Source organism: Ptychodera flava, chromosome 13 (assembly GCF_041260155.1).
Source record: "Ptychodera flava strain L36383 chromosome 13, AS_Pfla_20210202, whole genome shotgun sequence".
NCBI lineage: Eukaryota > Metazoa > Hemichordata > Enteropneusta > Ptychoderidae > Ptychodera > Ptychodera flava.
Window position 1 is genome coordinate 8,350,286 of NC_091940.1, and position 21,518 is coordinate 8,371,803.

At 38.0% G+C, this 21,518-nt stretch overlaps 1 protein-coding gene across 1 annotated transcript in view; it reads left to right on the forward strand.

The window, feature by feature from the left end:
- The first annotated feature begins 10,537 nt into the window (after positions 1–10,537).
- Positions 10,538–21,518, forward strand: part of LOC139147319 (steroid 17-alpha-hydroxylase/17,20 lyase-like) — a 55,729-nt gene continuing 44,748 nt past the window's right edge. The window contains exons 1-2 of the mRNA XM_070718374.1: positions 10,538–10,741; positions 21,154–21,340. Of these exons, the coding sequence (XP_070574475.1) occupies positions 21,175–21,340 (166 nt within the window). The 5' untranslated portion in view covers positions 10,538–10,741; positions 21,154–21,174. The remainder of the gene's footprint in view (positions 10,742–21,153; positions 21,341–21,518) is intronic.

Sequence of the window (21,518 nt, forward strand, 5' to 3'; positions counted from 1 at the left end):
GTGCTCAATACTGCCAAATTTCATCATTACATCATTATAAATTCTACCTTTTAAAGAAAAATCGGCAATGATATCGTCTTTCACGCAGTGCGGACGCTATAATCAACTGTCTGTGCATGCTTACGATCTCGGTTTAGCTTTGTGCGTGTTGAAGTCGTGGGCCGTGCGGTTTTTATTTTTAAATTCATTCGGCAACATTTGCCCGTTTGATTTATCCGACGCTTTCGTGTTTCCATCAACTTGCTATCATTACGTAACGCGTCAAAATGTCGTACACGTTACCTTTCCCATTTTGGCAACTATGTCAAAGCCATAAAACGATAATAACATTGACGTCCAACGCGAGAGGATTTGATAGCGCATGATATCCACATGTACAGGTGACGATATGATAAGTTCACATTTCAGTTGAATGCAAATAACCACTATATACTTTACGAGTATACGTACGTGCGAATACTGGCTGTAAATGTAATATCAATGTATAAGAAATAAACGAAGTTATCTTTGAAGATTTTGAACCATTAACGTATTTCTGTATCTCGACGACTCTCGTTGGTTATTCCCTGATGGGAGACGGGGAAGTCTTATATTAATCCTCTAAACTCTCACAGTCCCTCGTTTGCTACGCAGCTCTATCTTCAGCCATATGGTGATGCGCCCTCAATGATCTTTCTATCAAGTGTGGCTTACCGAGCCAGCCGGGCTATAGCGCCGTATGAATACTGTGTAACAGAATGAGAAATAAAAACATCTGTGCAGAATCAAGGTCATATTTGCAGAAATTTTAACAATTTCAATGATATAAATTGCCATTCATACATTGTAGTTAATGCACGGTTTCGCTATGACAAGTTATTTTACTCTGAAGTAGAAAACATAATCGGACTACTACGCTCACGCTGAGAACAAGATATAATTACCAATTCTGATTGCAAGGAAAGTACATGTACATAATCGAACAATGACTAGAGAGCACCCGCGCTCCTGCGATGGCCGCCTCCAGATACATATTTGAACTGGCGGTTTTCGTCATACTGTTACAATACGATACAGTTTAACGCAACAGATTGCGCTGAATCCCACGCGTGTAAATTTCTGACTGGTCCTTTGCCAGAAACCAACCCAAAGTAATTCTTCGTCACAGAGTATCAGCTCGTCTATCAAATGTTTTCTCGAACAATTGGAGCCATTCAGAGCTTCTCCAGCAGTCCTACCAATGTGTCATCGGTGACGGTACTCTTGTTAGTCATCGCTGCACTATGGACCATCCAAATACCTGTTGGTTTTCTTCCAGGACCGAGAGGCTTACCGTTCATTGGAAGAATGGAACGTAAGTTTCTTAACATGCGCCTCGGGGACAAATATTAGATCTCTCAAATTATCTCTAAAATATCATTTTGGCCTTCCGCATGAGTGGGATAATTTTGAAGCTTACGAGTAACTAAAATTCACTGGCTTACTTTTGTGAAAATCTTTCCCCACAGAGATAAAACTGGGATCGCGGCCATTCTGAATTTCAAACATCGGTAAATGTCGGGTAATTTGTTTCTCTGGTACCAAAATTTGCAAAATTTGCATTGAACTAGGGAGATAAGTTTCTTACCTCAACAGAATGCGCCTCAGGCAGATCTTTTGACTCAAATTCTACTCTATAATATTCTTTTGGCGGACCACTATGGAGAATGATTTTGAAGCTTACAGAGTCACTAAAATTTTCACTAGCTTACTTTTTTTATGAAAATCATGAATTTTATTTTTCCCAATAAAGATAAAACAGGGATCGCGGCCATAAGGATAATTTATTTCGCTAGTACCAGAATTTGCACCGTGAGCCCCGATTTTTATTCGAGCAAAAGTTAAAATGTTTCATTTTCATTAAATCTTTTATTTTGTACTACCTTCAAAGAAAGTTCACATCAAATTTTACGATATTTGGCAACAAACTTGGAGAGCGCAATTCGTATGTGGCTGATTAGTCTCGGTTACCCAGACTACACTTCGGGCACTACATCTTCTGATCTCCAAGTAAGATGGCGCGATATGAACAAGAGTCACGCAAATGTAGCTTCAACATGTTCAAGGGTAGTAGTACAAGTGACTTTCGAAGCCCTACCTCGCTCAGTGATGAGGGTGACTATGACTTCGTTATCTTGGATCAGATGTACTGTACTTGTCAATAAACTGATCCAAGATAAAAGTCATAGTTCACATTCATTACCAAGAAATGACTTCGAAAGCCACTTGTACATAATCCTGAAGCATATGTGATATATTCTCTGTGACTTTTTTCCGTAAAACATATAATAACATCAAAGATCAGTTGCTCCCAGGATGCATCACCACTGTCCGTGTCACGCCATTTTGCTCGGAGAATTTGATTGGGATTTCCTAAGACTTTGTTTTTGGCCGGACGAGAGCCTCGGCAATCTGATGGGTAGTGAGGCTAGTGGCCGATTTACAGAGGTAAACTAACTTTCCCTTTTAGCACCGGAGAGGGGTTCCTGGCGATCATTGCCGTTTTGTACAAATTTCAATAGTACATTGTGTAGATCGGATGTTCTTTGAACTACTTTGGTTTTTCTAGTTATGTTAACTTATTGGAAAGATGATTTTAAAGTACATGTACATCAGGGGAAAACCGTAAAGAGAGATTGACCATGGGTGCTGTAGAGTTCATGAAGCACTCGTGCTCATAACATTGCAAATAAACTTTCAGAAAAATAGTGACAACTTAGCTCTGTTATTGAACCAACCTTTTTAAGGATGGGGATTTGGCCGATTGGTTTGGACTCAGATGTCTTCACTAGATGACTGGTGCCGTACGTTGTGAGTTTGAATCCCATCGAAAATCTACTGCATTATCAAAGCAATGAATACATAGACCATGCTGTCCACCAGTAGAGCAAGAAAAACACGTGAATTCGTGTGTGTCCACATGAATACTAGCTTGCTGAATATAAGCAATGGATTCTTGACTGTATTAATGTGGATGTACACTATCCGGCTAAAATATAGGCAATAATCCATGCTAATACTGTAAGCATTAGATGTTTTTATGGAGTGATTTCATTCACGATTACTCCACTAAAGTGACCGTATGCTATCCAAGGTTTCTGAGTAATATAACTCCAGAAGTGCAAATCTTTCTTTAAACTCAAATATAAACCGGAATTTTCCAAGACAAATACGTTTACCGTATATTTTTAAAAAAGAGTTCCCGAAATTGTATTGCATGAAGTATGTGTAGGGCCTCATTTTAAGCTTGAAAATCATTATATACTCGAACAAGTATTAGCTGTTGAAAAATGATGAATCTCAACATGATGGTACAATTTACTTTTCACAACACCGGTCGAACTACATAACGACTTCAGCGAAATCTCAAACATACCAAACAGTTCTGTTATATTATAGGTGATGTGTACATGGCATGCAACTTCAAAACCGTAGCTGGTGGCCGTCTGTTAACCCGCTCGTACTTCAATAACGTTTAAAGGTTACGAAAAAACTCAGATACGTAACAGAGTACCTATTTTTGTCAAATTTGAGAATTATAATAATCGCTTTCAAAATCATTGCTCATACTTCAGTAACGCTTATAAGGGTTACAAAAAGTCTAAGTTATGCAACAGAGTACCTATCTTTATCAAATTTGAAAATTAAAATAAAGCTATGGTTTACAAACCAACGAAGACGAACGCTCCTTCCTCGTGTATTCAAAAATCCTGTTTGTCAGTTTTCGTCACATTTGTATGTCAAAGCGCAAAATAAAATGAGTTATAGGATAGTTATGTAATTTAGTATCATTGGGCCCAGTCAAACAAGGCGAGATAGGTTGATATTTGTCGGATTAGCGATTTTTCACCAAACGAACTTGAAAAATGAACGAGAAGGAACGGGCTCGTTATGTTTCCAAGCATTTTATTGGTCAGCTTTCGTCACATTTGCATATCTTATCGCCAAATATACATCATGATTGGACTGAAGAGTAATTAATTAGCAGCCGTTGAGGACTCGTCAGTTCCTTTCGTCGTCTTTCGTCGCATTATAATCTTCAGACACTGCTTTGTATTGCCGCAATGGTAGCGGTTGATGCATGCCTTCCAATTAGAAAATGGCTTCGAGTGTGACAGATGGATGGCAGGACTGTAAGTGAGTGTCGATATAAATGCACACCATTCGTTGTTTCCTGCAATATTAGGGATTCTTCATTTTATGAAAACACGCGGGTGTTTCAAGTATTGAAGGCAACGCAACCTCTTTAACTCGAGTCGCCTCTTACATTCACATACCCCGCGTCGCCTATTGTGGTAAATCATAATATATTACAAATTACTCATAAAAACAAGTGTGTAACGTAAAAAGAAAAGCAGACGAGCTTATATTTGCAGATTTTAAAGATAGTACTTCACCATCCAATTATCTCAAATTAGTTCCAATCGTGTTTATAACCCTGCTGTCTGTTTAGAGGCCAAAGTCCTCTTACACAGTAAATATGCAATGATGAAATGATATGCTCACTCATGTACGCAATGCCTTTTTGTATCAAAATATGTTTCATTTTTACTTTAAGTCACCAATTCTCGCGCATGATAGCTTGAGAGTTCCGAAATTTTAATTTTAAATGTGAGACATGTCAAGTTTCTGAGATATGGATCTGTGATCCGAATCAGAGATCTGAATCTTAGATCTGAGTCACTCTGAGAATATGAAAAGTAAATTTTACCGAGTGATATCAAAGCTTTCTAAAACCGATCGCGAAATAAATGCCACTCGTAATATTTCATCGTATGTGAAGGAGCAAATTATTTTTACTGGGACTTAGAAAAAATAGTGCTGCTGAAAGTGACCAATATTGAACATAAAGTAACTTAAATAAAGTTTAACAAAAACGTTCGCAGTTGTGTACTTTTTGTACATACACATTAGAAACTGATACTGTCTTACGTCCCTAAACTAATATAAAACACATAAACTTGTTCAATCCGCTTTGCTGTGGAATGTTCGGGAATGTCTATTTAGCAGTCTGTGCACACTAATTTGCAGTATTTTCCAGCAGAGACGTTAAGCCATAGGAGCGTTTAAGTTGCCTGACTAATACAGTAAGCACTTGATGGTTCTAAAAGACCATAAGGCAAGCCCTTTCGCCACATTCACAATGGACGACGCTGATTGGTTGGTTTATTATTATTATTATTTATTTTAGACTGGGTTGTCCATATACAGAAAAGAAATTTAGTAAATGAAAATGAATACAAAACTCAGACTTTTGGAAAAAAAGAAAGAAAAGGAAAAACTACTTCAAATACAGTTGTTTTCTCCAGAACTTGAAGAATGCACTATCAATTACTCTATCTGATGAGGAGATAGCGGCAATAAGTACATTTGTTGATTTTTCAAGTCTACATTTAAAGCTATAGATATTTCTGCGCATAACTTCTCCAAGAGACATGATATGATTTGTAGCATACATCGCAGAAGCACTACTAAATGAAGGAAGACCTAAAAGTCTTCTCCATACATTATTATACATAACCTTTAACTTATTCATAACTTTAACTATATAAGTTACCCAAAGATGGCAACAGTATAGATTTCCACAGTAAGCTGCAAATAAAGTCTTTTTCACTTCTGGACTACAACATTTAAATTGCCTCAATAACATGTTCGCTCTAATACAAAATGCCCGTCTCTGTCTTTCAATATCGTCATCGTCATACATACCTCTACAAATGACATGACCAAGGTAGGTATGCGTGGAAACAAAACTCAGTGTTTTATCATTGAGTGTCAGTTTAGGAATTCTTTGGACTTTTACTTTTGTCCCATTAAAAATCATGCACACAGTTTTACATGGATTGAAAGTGATGTCAAACTCTTTGGCGTAAATTTCACATATTCTAAGGAGACACTGTAAGCCCTTCGCACTTGGGCTGGGTTTATACATATTGAATTTTCATTATCCCTCATTGACCGGTTTAAAGGAATAAAAGTGAAAGTGTAAATTATTAAATTCTATTTTTGACACTAACTATAGTTGAACAGATCGATGACGCAATAAGTAAACGCACATGAAAAATATCGATAAGGGTACCTTTGACAAACCGTAGACCCCGAAGGGCCTATGCGCCAACCACATCGAGTGTGTACAGGCCAATCAGCAAGGAGGAGCAATACGAGGACAGGTGATATCACTGTGTCAATGCAAACAAAACAAAATCAGTGTGAATTACATCTGTATACGCAATGTCTTGTTGCTTCTGAAAATAACGAAAACTTAGTGTAAAGAATGATGTAATGCTTCATCATAACCCGGATTGGTCCGATTGAATGTAACAGAGGCCAGATTTAAGTATATTTATTGTTTGAAAAAATATTGAATACATCATATCAATATTCGTACCAGATATTTTCTTCCTTGTCATTACATTACAATAAAAAGACAGAGTGATTAATATTAATATAAAAAAATTATTCCTACACTCCCGTTACTGTTTTTAGGATACTTTGCTATTCAGTCACTCTCCAACCACTCACGGCTAATTTTAGGAGTGAGATTTTCAGCTCGCCAGCTGCAGTAACCTAGTGTATAGGTACTATTTAACACAGTTGGAGATCTTATATCACAAATTATGTTAGAATATACTCAAAGGTTGAGGCCAAAGTGAACGTATTCTATCAAGAGTTGCAGCTCCACCATAACGTCATAAGCAAGAGTCGTTGTTTGGTGATATAAAATAGACATAAATTATAGATAGATTCATAGATAGAGATAGTTTTATTGTTAGCATTGAAACTTCAAATACTCTTGTTATTCCATGCATTTCATAAATGGCCGTCTTCAAGGAACGATTCAAATAAATTAAAAAAACTAAGACAAAGAAGACCAATCACTTGATGGTTAGTGGTTCGTAAAGCATTGCAAAAAACGAAAGTGTGGCGACAGCATAATTATATATTATACCCATATATTGTTCTTCGTTCGACTAAGGAAAATACGAGTGATGTAATGACCGTGTCGACAAGTGGTGACACGGTTATTACGTCGTGAGTATTTTTCGAGCTGAGCGAAGAAAACTATTATTAGAAAACTTTTAGGAAATAATATAGTTAATATCATGAGCACAAGTCAAGAATTCGTTATTGTTTTGCAAAATCCTAGTAGTTTTCCATAACAATTCCACGGTTAACCTTTTGAACTTCTATAGGAATGATATCATTACGCCGTGGGCGAGTTGTCAATCATGTCTATTGATCAGTAGCGTGAGCGAGGAATACGGCGTTCACATTAAACTTTGTGTACGGTGTAAATGCAAGAAGACCTCTCGGTTTACACATACCTTACGCGAAGTTTACATGATTTTAAAGCAAGCATGTAGGCCTAAAACTTTAGCTCAAAACAAAGTTACGCTATTTTCGACTACAAAAGTCCACTGACCACTGTTGCAATACTTACGGAACCAAGATATTTGCAAGCAACAATGGCGGGGAAACATTATGAAAAGAAATAAAATGCGTACATATATTAAGTTTAAGAGCGCCCTTGAACCAGAGAAATACATTTCTTTAAATATTAATTTTAAAATCCGCCAAACAATAGCATGCTTTCGTTGTTCATGCCTTCCTTTAAATATAGAAAAAGGTAGACATGTGGGTTTAGTTTCAACTGAAAGATTTTGTGAAATGTGTAATTCTAACAAAGTCGAAGATGAGTTTCATTTTTTGTTGGAATGTCCCACTTATCATAATATAAGATCATTGTACTTACCTAAAGATATCTGTATTCATCCAAATATATGTAAGTTTCAGCGTTTATTACGTTGTACTGATGAACGTGTATTGCGTAAGCTTGGTATTTTTCTGTTTAAAGCTTGTCAGTTGCGAAAAGAAATACTTTGTAAGTTAAATGTAGACAATCCTTGATATAGAAATTGTTAATTACGGATTGGTTTATTTTAGTATTGTAAATTTGAAAGTTTTAATTTATTTGTATTTTTTGACGAGTAACTCCTCTGCAGATGGGCCGGAGGCCTTGAAATGCAATAAACAAACTATATATAAACTTACGGAACCAAGTAATACGGCCAGCTTCGAGTTTGTTGTTTCAGAAAATTATTCACGCAATTCCTCAGGAATATAACGGAGTTACACTTTCGTTTTTCCATTATTCGGGTTATTATGGTCGCAATCTATAAAACTATTGATTTCATGACAGGACTTTGAGATGTTCAGCGTGCAGCCTGGACGCAGCACTTGACTCCCCTCGTTGCAATGGAAACTGTATGTCTATTTTGTCTACAGCATGATGAAAGTACCCTGCGTCACGAGTTCAGGCAGACGTTAGATCTATACAAATACTAATCCAAATATTGGCGACAAAAGTGTGTGGGGTTGTTTGTGAAGCAGAAACCTTTAGAGTTCAAGTGATGGAGACAGAGGCGGCGGCTCTGTTTCTTTAAACTTTACTACTACAGCTACATTGAACTACTCCTCCAATAACATAATTTATCAGTGGGTGGATGGGACGGTCAGTTCCAGTGGTACGTCGGATACGCCCTGAGTATACGCATGCACTGTATTGATTTAGGCTGTGACATAGCCGGTTATGGTGGGACAGTAAGAAGTGTCTTTGACTTTGATTTGTTAGAGGTGAGTCACGTCAGAAAGAATTGGCATAGTTTATGATTTTAACTGGTTTTAAATCCATGTGGAGCTGACTAGGGAGATCACTGTGTTGACTTATTGTTTATCCACAAGCATGCTTGTAGTATTTTAGGGTTTTAGGGAGTCGTGTTATATTATGTAAAGCCACATTTGCATTGTGAAGGTTACATTTCCGTAAGCAAACTTATTGCCTTTCATGACACATTTGAATTGTGAAGGTCAGATTTTCATAAGCAACAATTTGCCTGTATAAGCGGGTCACTGGACCTATTCCCCAGTCTGTTTTAGCAGCAGTTTTGATGAGGTCCTGCTTCCAGCTGCCAGTCTAAGGATTTCCACCTTGACATTCAATGGTGGTTACAATGCCTGCCTTTGTTAATGGTGCTTCGAAATTTATCGATCCTCGCCCTATTACAGATGTTCTTAGGAAGGAACTTACGAGATGACAATCTGTTTTCATTGTCAAGGAATTAAGAAATAGCTATCTTTGTACAACGTTTCTCAAAACTAAGACACAAGGACTCAATATTTGCCAAATAGAGGATTTCGTTGGAGAAATACGCCATGTTGTTTGTTTACATTGACTAGCACATCGAAGATCGACGCAAAAAAGTTTCGCCGCACAAAAAATGGTGACATATAAACGCAGGTTGGCGTGATGCAGAACGACCACGATATAAAATTTGATATAGACGTAGGAGACCCTTTTTACATAGCGCTGAATATTTCCTCCACGACCGTAGATTCGAATTTATCGTTGATAACATGAGTTTCGTTTATATACACAGAAGTTTGACTCACACCAGCCAATATCGAACGCTCCGACCATTAGCACAGCAGAAATGTACAGATATGTCAAATACCTTTACGAACTACACCCATTTATTCCGGAATGTTCATGCACCAAATGACTAGATGTAACATCAATACTGTAAGTTCTTACATAGATCGAAACTCCACAGCTCAATGAACTCCAAAACTTCTAAATTCTGTAACTCAGTGAACTCGCGAACTCCATAAAACCTGACAAACTCACTAGGCCGTGACAAAAATTCTGCAGTGGTACACGCAATGTTTTAGCTTCGATGTCAATAAACAAGCCCCATTGACCGAAGGGGGCGCACAAACTCATCAAACACGGGTAAATTTGCTGAGGCGTCAATACACTTTGTATTTTTGTTCAGAGAGGACACTCACCACTCCATCCAGTATAAACAATGTAAATATTCAGTTTTGGAGTTCTACGACCGTGATATATGTTACAGTTTTCATATTGTACTGGAAATTCACCAAAATAATTTGGGTGAAATCAGTATGGATCACTTTATATGTTGTAGATTATATTGTAGATAGTTCTACACCATACAATAACTCGTTGAAGAAATCTATTTCCCAATGAAGGAACGAATCACTAGCATTCATTAGCCTTACTACTACGCGAAAAGAGTGAAAATTTAACCCCGCTGACAATTTTCCGCTACACAGTATTCAGTATTCGTCAACAAAGGCTACCCCTTCATGGTCTAATGCTGCGCACTTACGGAGTCCTATCCCTTTTATGAACCAAGCAAGTATTATTATATCATACAGTATATTGATGCAGTCATCTGATTGGTCGAGACGCGAAAAAAACCATGGTATATTCACGATATACCACGGATGGCACATACGTGAACTCACGGCAAGAGCCAAAGTCCTTTTTTTGACGTTCCATGCCAGAATTTCAATATACTGTTATGATATAATAGTAATAAATCACACCCAGCGAATGTATACCATTCGATTTTGACCAGTTCACTTCATATATGAACTCGCTATCGCTCGTGCGTATATGTTGTGAACTGGTCAAAATCTCGTGGTATACCATCGCTAGGAATGCTTTGTTGCTTAAATATATGCGGGAAAATAAGTAGGTCGCTTTTTTCATCTACGTGATCAGTATTCAGAACACGAGCCACACAAACGGCAATCGACCTGCGTGCCAAAGGTCCGTCTGGTATAGTTTACTTCGACATCGTACAAAATTGAAATACCTACAAGGAGAGAGAGAAAGTGTCGAGTTGAACACAAGCAGGTAGGTATGCCTGCTTGCTTGTTGGAATCAGTCGCTATTGATAGTACAGTCTTTCAGCTGGTTTCGGGCAATTCTATAGTGAATGTCAAATGTGAAAGATTGAGTGGTGGTGTTGTTGTGAACCGCTAATTCCTACGCCTACGTTGTGAACAGTCGACCAGCATTGTATAAACTTTAATAGGATGATATGCATATTTAACCTAAAATGTGTCATTGGCTCTACTAAATGGAGCTCGCAGTAATACATCCACCATTTTCAAATGGGCTTGTACTTGAATCTTTAAAGATCATGATCTGACCGAAGACGCTTCATTGTCTGTTATGGGAGCCCTTGTCTAAATATATAGCTATTGAATACGTACATTTCTCTACTCTCACAGCCTTGCGGGCCCCTAGCATTACACAAAGTAATTGCAGATTATTGGACACGTTTTACGTCACAGTACAGATAATGTAATCTGACACCGCGTCTGGTGTGTCCTTCAAAAAAGCAAATGGGTGCGTAGTAGCCAACCCGCCAACAAGACACCCGGCACTTTATATGTTTGTACTACTTTTAGCCTTGTAGCCACCTACCGTACACAAGCCCCATTCGCAAGACCGTGCTCAGCTTTCATAATGCTGAATCTAAGCCAGCGGAAATACTGTCACAGCCGTCAATTTTCACCTGCTGCCATTTTCTAATGAAAGCACAGCCAGGTTTTGCTGTAGCTGCAGTACAGTAGCTCGAGGTTTTGCCTGGGTATTTGGGTCGGACGGCAAAACCAGACAAAAATTAAAATTCTAAAAATTCTATTTGATATTTATGACATGTTCCTGTACCACATAAAACAGATTTAATAGCAAAAACGGCCAGATTTTATATGTCTAGGTAAAAAAATGTAGAATTTGAATTTAGCTATGACTGCAATTTTCAATGTAAACTTTGGGGTATGGGGAAAGTTTTGTTCATATTTCATGAATACTATACAAGATATTGCATGTTACAATATGCCATTTTAAAGTTTAGTTAATTATCTTTCTAATGATACCTAACAAGTGAGGTTATATTCAAACACAAGCTCAGCAGATGACTTATAGGAAGACAAGTTTAACAAAATGCATGCAAATCTGCAACACTGTGATTTTACCCTTCAAAATATGACTATTATCACATTTATAATATGTCCCTGTATCAAATAAAACAGATTTCATACAAAGCATTGCATTTTTTTTATCATGCCTAGCTAAAAAATTGTAGAATTTGAGATTTATTGTAAGTTTTAATGTACAATTTTGGGGGTATGGGGTAAGTTTGGTTATATTTCACATAAAACTGTAGATGATATTGCATAGTACAATATGTTATCTTAAATAAGAGTAAATTCCCTTTCTAATGATAACAAACAAGTGAGGTTATATTAAAAAATAAGCTCAGCACATGACTTACAAAAAGACAGATTTGACGAAAATGCATTTGGGTTGGAAAATCGTCATTTTGCGGTACCCTTCAAAACATGACCATAACAACTATTGCGTCCCTATATTTTTTCTGTTAAAATACCATTCCGTATTCTAGGGATCCCAAGGCTTCTGAAAAATACAGGTTTGTTATCCTGTGGGGGGGGGGGTGCACGTAGACCCCCTCTAGCCCACGGCCTATCTGGACTAATTAATAGCTGTATCTTTTACCATTAATTTTGTGATTTTACTTCGAAACTAAATCACGTTCGTGGGGATGTACACATTGAGGGGTGTGTAGACAAGTATACTGTCCAGGGACTGCATGTGCAATTTTGATCAAGATAGATAATAAACGTTTGCCAAGACATAAAACGGCACCCTCATGCAAAAACACTGTACGCCGTGCATATATGCATTTGAATCTTCACACAAACAACAGAGTTGTGAAATATAATGCATAGTGCTCAACGATTTCCAATGGGACATTTATGCTTTGTTTTCTTTGTAATATTACCAGTTTTTAAAAATGGCGGGAAATCCACATAACGGTTACAATTTGAATTTACTTGTCAAATTTTTCTATAGTAAAGGACACTATGTCCTTTAAATTTGTTGATTTTAAAGAAAACCAGAGAAAATAGAAAGCCCTTTTCAGATCAACAAATTCCAAGAGTTACAGCTACGGGGGCTTTAACACCTAATGCATGTTTATACGGGCTTTGTCGACAAACTGAATATTGTGTATTTAAGCATGCTGTTGGAGACAGCAAGAAACTGCAGTTGATATATTGCATAAAAATGTTGAATGAATCATCAACAGTTGCAGATTTTGCCCTGTTAGTAGGTTCAAGTTTGTTTTTTACAACAAATCATACATGTTTAGAATTTTTCAAGATATAATCACAAAATATGACAAAATGGTTCCAGATTTGTTAAACCATTACTAAATTACAAAAATTGAAAGACATAAATTATGGTATTCATTTTTAATTGAACTAACTACAAAAACTTGGCATTGGCAAATGTAAAAAATATAAGGGGACCAAAAAATTTTCAAGTCCACCCCCTACAGGCAGAGAAAAATTTTCAATTCCCCTCTACTACCGTAAGAATTTTCAAATCCTCCTGAATTACTCCAGTCCCCTCACCGCTTTTTTTTCTGAACGCTGCCTATAATGAAGCATAAATCATTGACCATTCACAGTTTCGTCACGTCGGCGTGAACATTAATCGCACTTAAATATCGGTATTGCTGTTTGTAAAGCAATTAGAAAACGAAAGTAACGTATATGGCCGCTCTACGCAAAATTTATCGGTTATTTTCCCGTATTTCAGGGAGACAATTAGACTGACATTCTCGTTTGCACAGTGCAGGGCGGCTAAGGGAACCAGGCGCTAGATACATGTATTACACGTACGTCAGTTGTGTGTACTCGTGCATGTCTGTAAAATACTAGCCGGACCATGAATGGCTTTCTCAATTTTGGGAGATGTATCGAAAAATTTAACTACTACGCAGACATTTTGGAATTAATGACGTTTTATCAGTGATAGTTTGTGAAAAAGAAGACAATACACGTACTTCTTAAAGAATTGTTTCCTTCAGTTTTTTGTCGGCAAAATCAAAATTTATCCTAGTAAGTTTGGACAAAATATATTTTCATATTATTCAGCGCTGCTGTCTGTTGTATTTTTGACACGTTTAGAGAAAAGATTTTAATAAACCGAAATAACACCATGTTTCGTTTCGGAACATCATAAAAAGTGTTCAAAGAGTTTTCAGATGCAGTTTAAAGAAAAGAAATTGCACGATACTGTGGCGAAGGCTCCGAAGCCCTGTGGCCTTTAAATGAAAAATTTGGTACGAATTCATCCATTATAATGGTTTTATAACCGAGCCACTTTTCTTTCCCATCGAAAATTGTTTGCTTTGCTAATGTGGACCGAGGATCTGAACAACCCAACCTGCGTCGACGTCTGGCGCATGAAGCGGGGACTCAGACATCCACTCTGGAGGTCAAATGACGCTCTTAGACTATCAGGAACGTACAAGTGACATTTTCTGAACAATCAATGAATGCTACAGAACGTATATGCTTAAAGGGTGTTCGGACGATCGCAAGCATCTGTCTGGCCTCGGATCAAATTTTGTTTGTGAATACAACGGTGTGGCAGGACTTTCAATTACCTCAAATGGTATTTCCTGACACTGGGCTCTAAACGTATTGCATTTGCCCTCTAAAATCAGCCTTCTATGCAACCACTGGCATTAAACTGTAAATTACAGCTGAACAATTCACTTCCTCAGTGCAGAGAGTTTTTATCTCCATACTTGGTCTAACGAGATGCGAAGAAGGCGGCCCACAAGGTGACGCTCCTCTTAGCAGTTCACCGACAACTGTACACAATAAAATGCGTACAAGCTGAACATTTCCCTGAAGTAAACCGAAAGCACAACAATTTTTTCATAATATAAATTCATTTAGTTTTGGAGTAGCATTGTAGCTTTGTTATCCAGCTATTGTGAGTCACAGTGGTTTTGAACTGTCGGGTTTATATGTCAGCAATATCAAGTTTACAGTCTCACCATACGGCTGGTCAGAATTACATATTTTATTAGTGGATGGTGAGAAATTGCAATTTTACAGAGGACTGGTGAAAGTCTCACCACGGAGTGGTTTGTACTACAAGTCCCTCAATGAGCAATGGTATCACAAATCACACCAGTGGATGTTGGGATTTTCCTGTACCATCGATGAGAATACAGAATCCGACTGCCTCTTCGTTTTTCAGCATAGTTACGTCGATTAGTGCTACAATTTCTTTAAATGTAGTATGAGAATGACAGCAAAGTCTCACAATTGGTGAGAAAGTGGTTTTTTCTCACACCAGTCACACTTCTCTTTTTCATAGTGAACGGCGCAATTCCCGCTATTTAAATAGCTTTGGCGTGCGCAAAGGGGTAAACTACGTAGTAGTGCTATGCATTGTGGGTAAAAAGTCTGCTTCTTACCACTGCAAGAGTTTGAGATAGTGATCTCATAAATATTTGGTACACTGATATAACCACTTTTATGATATTAATTTATTAAAATTTGTTTTCCGTAAATGGAAAGTATCATCCGACCGTGGCTTGCGTTCTAAATAAAAAGCCATATACTCTGATTGTGCGAAGAAGTAATAGATAACCACAAACACCGAGGGGATTCTGGTTTAGAATCGCCGAGGCCGTAGGCCGAGACGATTCTGCAAGAAAAACTACTTGGGGTTGGGGGTTATCTATGAAAGCCCATAAGGGACATTTTTTTTGAGAAAAAAAATTATCTCATGCGCACCAGATACTTTCTCGTGGCAACGAGATAGTTTCTCGTGCGCACGTGAAAGTATCTGGTACGCACCAGATAGTATCTTGTGCGTACCAGATACTTTCTCGTGGCCACGAGATAGTTTCTCGTGCGCACATGATATTATCTGGTGCGCACGTGAAAGTATCTCGTGGCAACGAGATAGTATCTGGTGCACACGTGATATAAAGTTTCTCGTGCGCACGTGATAGTATCTGGTGCGCACGTGATAGCTATTGAACCTTCTAAATCCTAGCTATCGTGTCCGAATTTCTGAAATTTCTGGAATTGGTCATTCCTTGGCCATATTGGTTTTCTTTTATGTTTCTTAAGCATTGACAGCAAATTTTTAAACAAATATATAACTTTGTTCTGCCTCTTGTTCATAATCTGACTGAGCGGTTTATTCTGCCTTTATGCTAAACAAAGTAAAGGAAGTAAAGACGGTAAACAATGGGAATTGTAGAGTTTGTATTAGTTTATTTTTGCCAGAGCAAATCAAATGTTTATAATTGCATCTCATCAAGCCTGCATCTCATCGACAGTTCAATTTATTCACCTGGTCACACTTTGCTGATTTGAAGGTTAAACCTCTTTCTTGTTCGTCTTTTGCAATTTGTTCAATGAACAGCAATCACCCTTAGTGCTCAAGATTAACTGCATGCCGAAAAATGCCGAGAGAGTTTGACCGGTTAAGAAGGGCTTGACTACGCAGTTTCTGCGTAGTGAAGCTTCATTACGTATTCATGGTGACCCCTGGCCAGCTGTCAATAACTTTGGGGGCTTTTGTCTTTTGGCCTGCTTTGCATATGCGTCGTTGGACACGACCTGCCAATCACCCAGGTAGTCAATTAAACTACTAATTGACTGTTTACCGACCCAATTAACACTATCCAGCAGTATCAGTCATATTTTAATCGCGTGGCCCGGGTGGGCACAACGTAGGAACGCGTGTATTTCTGTGTGTACGTTTCACTTGTGGTGTTGTTTGTACCATCGTGTGTCCCTTGTTTCACCTACAGCATTACCTTCAAGGTGACAGGCTTACTATTAATGTTCAGTATCATTGCACCGAGTTCTGCCCACGGTGAAAACCACTTGTTTTGCCTACTAATTACTGCCCGTCGCTGCCCGTCCTGAATGTAGCCTATCTATAGCTACAGTAATCACATAAATCATTTATCAGTTTTGATATATACTCCTAAATTGTAAGTTTGATCAAAATCGAGACCACATTCAAGGGCTATGCAGACTGTCCATGTAAGCACACACAGTGACAAGAAGGCGGCAAACACCTACTCACCAAGCACATCGAATCGGCGAAAAGAAGCATAAAAAGCTAGGCTTATCGCCAAAACAAACGCGCCAAGCGCTAACAAAAACCCATACCAAGCGGCCCTTTTCAGGGCCACCAAATACTCCAAAAAGGGAACTACCAAAAAATACGATAAGATGACATAGAACACACAAACACTTAAAAGAAATAACAAAAATCGTACACATAACAAACAACTGAAACACAACATTAAATACAAAATAAACAATCACAGTAACGTAACAGAAAACATGGCCGTGGAAATAAATCAGCTATTTCCAAAGAAAAGCCGACAACAACATGAAATTCAACAACAACCTATCATCGCTCAAACTATGAAACTCCGAAAAATAGTACTAGGCAAAAGCCTTAAAATTCATTCGGACACCAACAAAACCAAACAGAATAAAACCACCTCAGGATTTCAACAAATAAGTCGTATAATGTGGCTACGCTACATCGTGAGACACAAACAATCGCAACAACACAAATTCAAAGAAAAGTCAAATTGGACTCCACGAACAACAAAAAAACAAAACTTGAAAGCTATCTGAAGCTGCTAAACTCGCACTTCTAGAGATACCCTTTCAAACAAGGAAACAAAACATGTCGCGTGCCAAAAGAATCGCGATAAACCAGCTTGCAAACATTGGACAAATTTTGGGAAAATAACCCTTCGACAAGGGTCAGTTTTTCGTTATTGTCAACACAAACGATTACGTACTCGAATGCGAAAGGCAATTACGTAACACTCAGTATTATACACAACAAGCCAGAACAAACAGTAAACAAAGTAAATGAACTATTAATTAAAATGTACGAGAACAAGCACATCAACCAGGATACTTGTAAGTATCTTGATCCAATAAACAGAAATCCGTACCCCGCAGTGGTACTTATTGCCTAAAAATTCACAAACCTCCGCAAAAATCTAAAAGACACACCAGTCAAAACAAATTTACCGAAGTAAAGAAATATAGAACAAACAAACCGAACCACCAAACGGACTCCAACGTGACCAAAATTAATATACTTGCCTCGCTAATCGGAAGCAAGACCACTAAAATGCATTAAAATAAATTTTCACAAACACAAACTAAGGAAAGAATCTACACTGCGACTGATGAGAAACCACACTCGGGTTTCGAAACGCAAGCGTCAAAGGGCGACTCTATCAACTTTTGTAACAACATAGGTCCGGCTGCGTCTCGCCATAAGCTTTCCCCACACAAACAAAACATTACCGTACACACTAATCCAAACTTCTCTACAAATATCCAAAGCGAAACAAACATTTCATTAACACAAACAATCGGATAAGAATGTAGGAACACATTTTCGAAACGAATCAAACACAAACTCGACACAAAAACATTTAGGATAGTTAGGTGGGGAGCCTGTTTCACATTTTTTACATCTCGCTATACTGTCTATGATTCTAAAGTCATCTGCCACTTTTTCTGTATACGCGGTTTGGCAAAACTCATCTCTTCAATCGAAAGTCGGGCGATTTCATGGTTCTTTGGGGCACTTAAGTGTACGTCGAGCTTAAGGAATGTAGTTACATTCGCGATGTTTTATTCGAAAATTATTTATTCCTTCAAGGGCAAATGCACATAATTTATGCTGTTGGAAATACTGGCCGCTCATAAACAAGACAATAAACTCAATATATGTGCATTTTTACTTATATTGTCAAAGTACCACCGACACCCACAAAAAACCAAATGGTTCAGTCCAGGTATTTGCAACTCTGCCATCCGACTGGTCAACAGGAAATCAACCATAGGTGTCTTTTGGCACGCGTATACGCCAGTCACCTAGGCGACGGTAATCTGCACCACTTATCACCATCGGGAAGGTACTCCTCCCCATATACCACTGGTGATCCCACCCTCAAGGCACTGCGTCATTCGACCAAGCATTGTTATTGTAATTTCCTGCATAAAATTAACAGCGAGGTCAACCGGTCAAACTCTCTCGGCATTTTCTCTCATGTACTGAAAGAACATCATCTCTTCAATCATTTTTTAAAGAAAATTTGGTTTTAAAGTCTTTTTATCCATGTATTTAATTCAAAACAAAGCTATTTCATTTACGTCTGGTTTCTGAAAAATTCATCGATGTGATGCAATATACGTTAGTCATATCGAATGTTTGACACTGAGAGAAATCACCGATGTCACATTTTATCCCGAAAACGTACCTTTCGACCAATATGGTACCGTAGGAAGATGTGCAAATTTCAATAACTCTTTCATGAGCTTTTAACTCTGTTGATAAGAAAATGTCAGTCAGAGGAATCATCAGTGGACTTGACTTCCTCAAAGGCATGGTATTCTGGCTCTAATCAGTTAATGTTTTCTCATTAGTTTCATTAAAATTGCCCAGCATCACGATCTCAAAGTTCACAAGGCAATTTTTTAAAGATTAGTTCAAAGGCATGTCTGTCAAATTCAGATATACATGGAAGGGAAAGAGTTGTGAAAGCTACAGTGACAGTTTCTGTACTGATATAGGAAGCACAATGGAGACCGATACAGACTGACACGTATGAGATACTATCAGAAAGTATCAGGTGCGCACCAGATAGTATCTCGTGCGCACGTGATAGTATCTCGTGCGCACCAGAGAGTATCTGGTGCGCACCAAATAGTATCTGGTGCGCACCAGATAGTACCTCGTGCGAACGTGATAGTATCTGGTGCGCACCAGATATTATCAGGTGCGCACGAGATACTATCTGGTGCGCACCTGATAGTATCTCGTGCGCACGTGATTGTATCTGGTACGCACCGGAATCTATCTAGTGTGCACCGCCAGAAATTATTTAGAGGAACTAATAAGTGCCAGCGTGTTACTATCATACTTGTGTGAACATAATGGTTTCTTTTGCCTTTTGAATAGTTTAATCCTTTACATCTAACACCTTGCGCTTACAAGAAAGTTCGTTGTATACAACATATACTATCTTGTGACGGCAAGATACAACTAAAAGGTCAAAGTTACAACAGAATGTGCATCATTACATCCTTCTTTCCTATGACACACTCGGAAACCAGCAGGCTTATCATATATTATCACTTTATAATGACACAAATTAAGCATCACAGTAAACTGCTTGAAACATCGTTTAACTTATACTACTTTAACAGGTGTTGAATAGATGGGAAAACTTGTTGTTTGTGCTTTGGTAATATGTGATAAGAAGAAGTTGTTGTTCTTTAAAGAATGTACATGTAGTACCCTTTTTTTCTGTAATTATTTTGATTGAAAAGTGGAATGATCGTCACACAAAGTCTTTGAACTTCACGCGTACAAATATTCCATAGAAAGACAACAGTCGTCTACACAGCATTGATGGAAATTAGAGCTTTGAAGTTGTTGTATCAGCATACACAGAGGATTCATTTTTACACTGTAGACACTGCGTTTTCAAACGAATTCAACACCTCCGCGCACCGTCCAGTACAGACTAGTAGACAAAAAGAATAATTAAATGCCTTTGAAAACTATTCATACACATGAGATGAAGAAAATTTACTTCATTACACTATTGAAATATCAAGTGCAAAGATGCTGAGCTCAACCAGCTGAGGCGGCTCATCGAAAATTCAATGTTTGAGTAGGTTTTAACTCATGATGATAGTAAACAATAACACTCTTTCAAATGGTTTTCCGCAGTTTATATATGAGGAGTGTTGCGCATGACAATTTACATCTTGTAAACTGAAGCCTCGCATCAGTCGCTCTTTGTCCCCTCGAACATACAAGTAATAATGAAACAAAGTTGCATCAATAAAATACATTATACCGAAAGTGGGGAGGTGCATTTTCATCATGAAAATGAAACAAGCCATGATTGGCAATATTTAGCCTGACATCGAACAAAAGAATGATGGATGAGAATAAAATCAATTTCCAACCATCGCTGAAATGAAGCGGTATGCGTTCCCTATACCATACATTTCAAGTACAGCTGTATTACACTGATCATGGAACATCAGCATGGTCGGAATGTATAGTTTTAAAAGAATGAAGTTTACGCGATATCAGACCCGGCATCCACACAAATATCATAACCGTGTTATAAATATTATTCTCATGCAAAACTAATTAGACGATATTGAAATAAAAAAAACAACACGACAAAATATGTAGAAACATTTTACACAAAGCTGATAACTCTATTGGCACAATCAAATACAGTGTATCACATCTAATGCACAGAATCTCATCCCTGTGAATTTGTCTGGCTTGTCCTTTGAAAGCAAAGGGTTGTGATACAACTGTCGCATTATTGTTTACAGAGAAGCTGGTCATCTATCAGAATGGTTTCTTTAACAATTGGAGCGGTTCTGGGCTTCCTCAGCAGTCCAACCAATGTGTTGTTGGTGGTTGTACTGATGATAGTAATAGCTGCACTATGGAGCATGCGCATACCTTCAGGTTTTCCTCCAGGACCGAGAGGATTGCCGTTCATTGGAAGCATAGGAGGTAAGTTATAGGTATTATTGTATTTTGAAGCCAGATGTTACCAAACCCGATGTTATGAATTGTCGAATTGATCATAATGTAGTCTTAACGCCAAGACAAAGTAAGTTGAAAAAGGCAGAACGTTGAATTGAATGTTCTGGTTGTTCCACTAGGGAGGTAAACTGTCCTCTTTTATGAC